Source organism: Hemicordylus capensis, chromosome 3, assembly GCF_027244095.1.
Source record: "Hemicordylus capensis ecotype Gifberg chromosome 3, rHemCap1.1.pri, whole genome shotgun sequence".
Taxonomy (NCBI): Eukaryota; Metazoa; Chordata; class Lepidosauria; order Squamata; family Cordylidae; genus Hemicordylus; species Hemicordylus capensis.
The window spans coordinates 30,563,730-30,569,304 of NC_069659.1; the positions used below are offsets into that span (position 1 = coordinate 30,563,730).

General features: G+C 45.9%; 1 protein-coding gene across 1 annotated transcript; it reads right to left on the reverse strand.

The window, feature by feature from the left end:
• Positions 1-1,072: 1,072 nt before the first annotated feature.
• Positions 1,073-5,325, reverse strand: LOC128348811 (vitelline membrane outer layer protein 1-like). Its single transcript, XM_053304493.1, has 3 exons — positions 5,155-5,325; positions 3,319-3,416; positions 1,073-1,370 (listed from the first exon to the last, which is right to left on the reverse strand). Exons 1-3 carry the CDS (start codon positions 5,323-5,325, stop codon positions 1,073-1,075), a joined length of 567 nt encoding a protein of 188 aa, XP_053160468.1.
• Positions 5,326-5,575: the final 250 nt, after the last annotated feature.

The window sequence follows — 5,575 nt, forward strand, 5'->3', positions numbered from 1 at the left end:
GTCTATTTAAAAATACATTACAAAATGGATTTTTGTCAGGCCTTTGAGGGTTAATAACAAATGTCTTTAAAACACCCTAAAGTTGTTTTTTATATGAATTACTGGGGAGAGAATGTTTATTCTACAGGCAAGATCCAGTTATTGTTAACAACACTTGTTCCAATGATGAAATGGAAGTCTTTATTGTGTGTGTTTATGAGTGTTTGTATCATTTGTGTTTGTCCTTTTGTGTTGTGAAAATCGAATAAAAAGTATAAGAGAGCATATTGATAACACCCTGCACCAAATCTTCTGATATTCTCTTACAGCAGTTTCTTGTAGCTGTTAATGATCAATGGAGACAATATAGAGCCCTGGTAGATACCATTTTAAGTATCACACTTGTGCAGATCCTTGTTGGTTAGTTCATAAAATAAGGCCCTTGTTCAACTTACCATGCCCGTCCTATCCTCATTGGGATCGGTGGGGAGTGGGGGAGGATTCCTGTTGTGGTAATTCATATCTGATTTCCCCTACACAGTAGCAATGCACACAGAGGCAAGCAGAGGCATAACTATAGGGGGGGCAGGGGGGCACGTGCCCCGGGCGCCATCTTTTCTGGTCACATGGGGGGGCGCCGCCATGACCAAATGGTTTTTTTAAATTTTTAAATTTTTGTTAATACAAATGTTTCCTGCTCAGTGCAGCAGCGCTGCAGCAGTCAAGGGAGCGTGTTGGTGCCCCCTTCCCCACGAGCGGTCCCTTCCGCGCTGCCTGCGCCCCCCCCCATTGCTTTGCTGGCGCCTGACGGCCAGTCAGTGGCCTGGCTTGGCGGCGGCGGCGGGCACTTGTGAGGAAAAACCTAAGTATAATGTAGTATGTTGGGGGGGTGATAGGGGGGCGCAGTGGGGGGCGCCATTTCAGTGCTTGCCCCGGGCGCCATTTTCCCTAGTTATGCCTCTGGAGGCAAGCACCTCAGAGAAAAAACAATACACACAGCTCTTTATTAAACTTTTAATTGTGTTTGTTTCATCTCAACAAACCCACTCGAGCACAGACACACTGTTTGATAAGTAGGGAGAGCTCTTGTGGTTCAGGAACAACAGAAAAATCTTACATCATTAAGTGCTGTTCTATCAACCATATACTGATCGTCCTGTACCTTTGTCTGAAGCCCACATATGGCACTAGAGCTACAGCGATCACTCCATGGGCCCAAAACACCCCATTTATGTGAGTTGCCTGTCAGAACTTGTCCACCTTGACAGGTGAACCAGACATTGACAGCTGCTTTATTATCATGAGTCATCCCTCGGTGTTTGTCCACTCTCAGAGTGAAGGAGATTAAGCAGCCTTTGGGACAATACTTAGACTCTGTCCAGTTTCCCCACCTGCCAAAGAAGACAATGATTATAATATTCTGAATAATATATGAATTATATTGAACAATGTACATACTGTACAAATAACATCCCACATGTTTCAAATGGTATCATCAGTAAGAGTGCATGGGTATTGCAGTTTTGAACTTTTTTGCAGTTTTTGCCATTTTGGTTTGAATTTGAACCGAATTTGAATCAACCTGGCTGGGTCTGGTTCCCTGTCCGGCCGAACTGGGTCCAGTCCAGTTTGAACACCGAACAAGGCTAAATTGTTTTGTGGGCCAGTTTGGGTATGTACTTGTAAAGGGCAATCCCTAGCCTAAGGATGGGTGGGGGGAAGGCAGGCGGAAGAAAAAGTAGATGAAGAACTGTGAGCTATTGACAGCCACTGTCTGTCTATTATGCAACTCTGCCCATGTAATGCTTGCATTTTGCACAAGTGCACTTTTACACAAGTGCACACACTTTCTGTTAAAAGTCAGGCAGAAGATTGAACAGTGTTTCCAAAGACAGTGTCCAACCTCGGGGGGTGGGGCAGTTAGCAAACAGGATAAAATGGAGAGAGAACTCTCCAATTCTTAATCCTCCGTTTCTAAAAACAGAAGTACTTACGTGAGCCTCTAGAGGGGGATTAAGTAAGGCAGCTCCCCTCTACATTGAGCCAATCCCATTGAAATCAATGGGGCTTACTTCCAGGTGTGGGTATAAGATTTCAGATTTGCCCCCACCCCCAGGAAAGGTCTTGGGGCCACCCATGCACAAACTCTGAAAAGTGAAGGTTATACCTTCAACGGTTATGCCAATTAGCCACATATTCCTCTATTGTCCCTTTACCCATTGATTTCATAACACACGGTAGGATGGTTCTCAGAAGCAGAGATTCCTGGGTAAGAGAAGTTTAATCCAGGAATCTCTGGTCATCTAGGACAGGGGATCCCTAACTGTGGAACTCCAGATGTTGCTGAACCACAACTCTCATCATTCCCAGCCACAATAAACTGTACCTGGGGATGATGGGAGTTGTAGTCCAGCACCATCTGGAGTACCACAGATTGGGAGCCCCTGGTATGGGACATCAGGAGTCCTCCAGCTTGTTAGTACAGGCCGCTACTGCACTTATGAGATCTCTCAGGAGCATGATAGGTCAGTTCCTAACACATTCATACACACTCACGACATAGCTATTGGTCTCAGTGGTGCTTCAAAAAACCTAGTTGCTCACCTAAGGAGTTAGCAATAAACTCAGAGCTAAAGATGTCGGGTTCCTCTTCCAGGTTCTTAATCTCATGACAAAGATGGGTTACTATCACACCAGTCCCTCCCTCCTGGAATATGCCCTCATCTCCATAAAAGCCTGGCTCCCTTGAGTTCTCTACATTACACTTGGAGTTTCTCAGTCTCTCTTGGTCCCTTTCCCCCTCAAAATTGGGATCCTGTAAGCTATTGACAATGTTGCCACATTAGGAACAGGAAGGAAAGGATCAGAAATGTTGCTGCCACCCAGGATCTTAGACAGATCAGGGACGGTCCAGGAGTGCACATTATGAGAACAGCGCACAAATACCTCCACGCCTTTTATAGATCAGTGGATCCAAATTCCTATAGACAATAGCAGTACATTCTATAGGTATTTTGGAAGCCACTCGACCACAACCCCAGATGGCCTAGAAGCCCACAATAAAAACAACCCCTATAAAAAGCCTTTCAACTCCTGTCCAGCGGAATGGCAGTAGAACAATGACACTCTGCCTGTGTAAGTATTGAAATTTGGACAAGTGCACACATCTTCGTTAAAAGGCAGGCAGAACAACATTGCACAGTATGTCAGCCAGAGAGAGCTCAGAAGGATTCAGACAGATTCTGTCTAGGTCAATCCAGCAACAGTGAAAGAAACCCAGCCCCTTCCACAGTTCAAGCAGGACAGCCAAAAAGGAAAAGGAAACAAAAGATCCCTCACGGTCCAGTTTTTGACTCAACGACTATGCCATCAATGCAGTAGAGCCGAATGCCATTAAGAGCTGTATCATCATACCATATAACCTCGTGTGCCTGTACCTGGTGGTGAAGAGAAGGAGTGATGATAACACTACGGCTGCCCACATTTTGTAAAATTATAGCACAATGTTTTCAGTGGGAATTAGCTGGCTCCCTCCCTGCTGGAATTGGACAGCATCGTATTGGTCCAGTCAGATCAATGATGAGCAGCTTCAGCACTAGTCATTGACTACTAGTTGTGCAGAACAACTGCTAGCCAAGCTTGGGGATTTGCATTCACATCCACCTCAGCCAACAGCAAGCCATAGGAGAAATTCAGTCTTGTTACTGGCAGACCTAGATAACCCCAACCTTGCAGTCCTCAACATGGCTTTGTATTTTGGAAGAGATTTATTTCATCTTCCAGAAATGAAGTTCCCAACCTCATTCAAGTTATTCCTACACCAACAGGTTCATCTGAAATTATTATTTGTCTGTCTGTTTGTTTGTTTGTTTGTTTGTTTGTTTGTTTGATTGATTGATTGATTTCTATGCCGCCCTTGAAAAATGGCTCAGGGCGGTTTACACAGACAAATAACAAATAAATAAAATGGATCCCTGTCCCCAAAGGGCTCACAATCTAAAAAGAAACATAAGATAGACACCAGCAACAGTGACTGGAGGTACTGTGCTGGGGGTAGATAGGGCCAGTTTCTCTACCTCTACTAAATAATGAGAATCACCACGTAAAAAGGTGCCTCTTTGCCAAGTTGGCAGGGTTAGGGTCCTTTTCTCGTCCTTTTCTCATGGAGGCAGAGTTTGGGCTCCCTGATGTAACGTGCTGCTGACTTACATGGCTGTTCTACAATATTTCTAACTTCACCCAATGTTCAGCCTGTATTTTCGTGTAAAAAGCCAAATCGTACAAAGACACGATGAATCTTCAGTGACTCTCCCTGAAAAGGAAACCAGAATCCAAGGAACACGGCAAACCCCTAAGACTTCTCAATGCTCCAGGAAGTGAGGCAACTATGGTAATGCAACACTATCACCTTTCTCCATACTTGTGCTGATATCTGCTTTCCTGTCCTCATCAAAACTGATCCCACCACCATCATCATTTTCTTGCCTTCTCCCATTCCTTTAGATGATTCCTTTATGTACTACTGTTTCTTCACCTTTGCCTTTTGGGGTTCTAAAGCAGTTGTCTGAGGAATGTTCAAAAGAAAGGATGGAAGCAGTGGCAAAACCTTCACTGGACAATGGGGCAGGAGGACAAATGTCCCTGGGATGCTGGGGTGGGGGTGGGTTGCCATGGTGCCCCTCCCCTGGGGCACCGCCTTGCCAGTTGCTAAACAAAACACTCACCGGCTGGGAGCAAGAGGAACAGCCCTTTCCCCACTCCTTTCCAGCTGGCAAGTGAAGGGCCATTCAGCCCCTCTCCCAGGTGCTGGCCACTCCCCATGCATCAGCATCCCATGCATCAACTCGTTTTTTCCTTCCTTTCTCTTCCTCACTCAGAGGAAAGGAGGAAAAGAAAGGCGGCACTCAGCTGTCATTGACACACCAGCTGGGACGGAGTGGGGAGGAGCTGAAGGATCACTTCCGGATGCTGGCCACACCCCCTGGGTCTTATGACAGATGCAAGGGATGTGGCCAGTGTGCACGCACAGTGGTGGTGGAGGGGAGAGCTGTAGTCTGTCCCCCGACTGCCATTGGGCTCCCTCCACCCCTGGATGGGGGAAATTGTTGATTGAGGCAGCTCCCCAGCATCAAGGTATCTCAATGGAGGGAGGTCCAAAATTAGGGAAACTCTTACCTTGAGTGCAAATCCACGAGCATAACCTTTAGGGCACAATTCAATTGCACCCCAGACTCCGTATGGTCCTCCATTTTTCACTTTTATCATGGTCTTATAATTTCGGGTTGCTGTAGCCCACAGGCAGCAGGAGAGCATCAAGGAGAACAAAATGCTGACAGCGAGAGCCATGGAAGAAGTTCTGCTTTGGGTGTACCTGCAAAAAAACTAGAAGAAGAATAACAGGCCTGAGAAGGGACAATTTGGAAGTTTGGTGGGTGTCCTCCAGACACACTTCCATCAGTTCTGCTTTTTAGAAACGTGCTTACATTGGGTTAATGCTATCTATTGTCTATCTGGCTTTTTGGACCATAGTTTGAGTCCTACAAGCAGCTAAAAGTTGCTAGCAATCTGGGTTGGATCCATTTTGGTGTCCACAGCA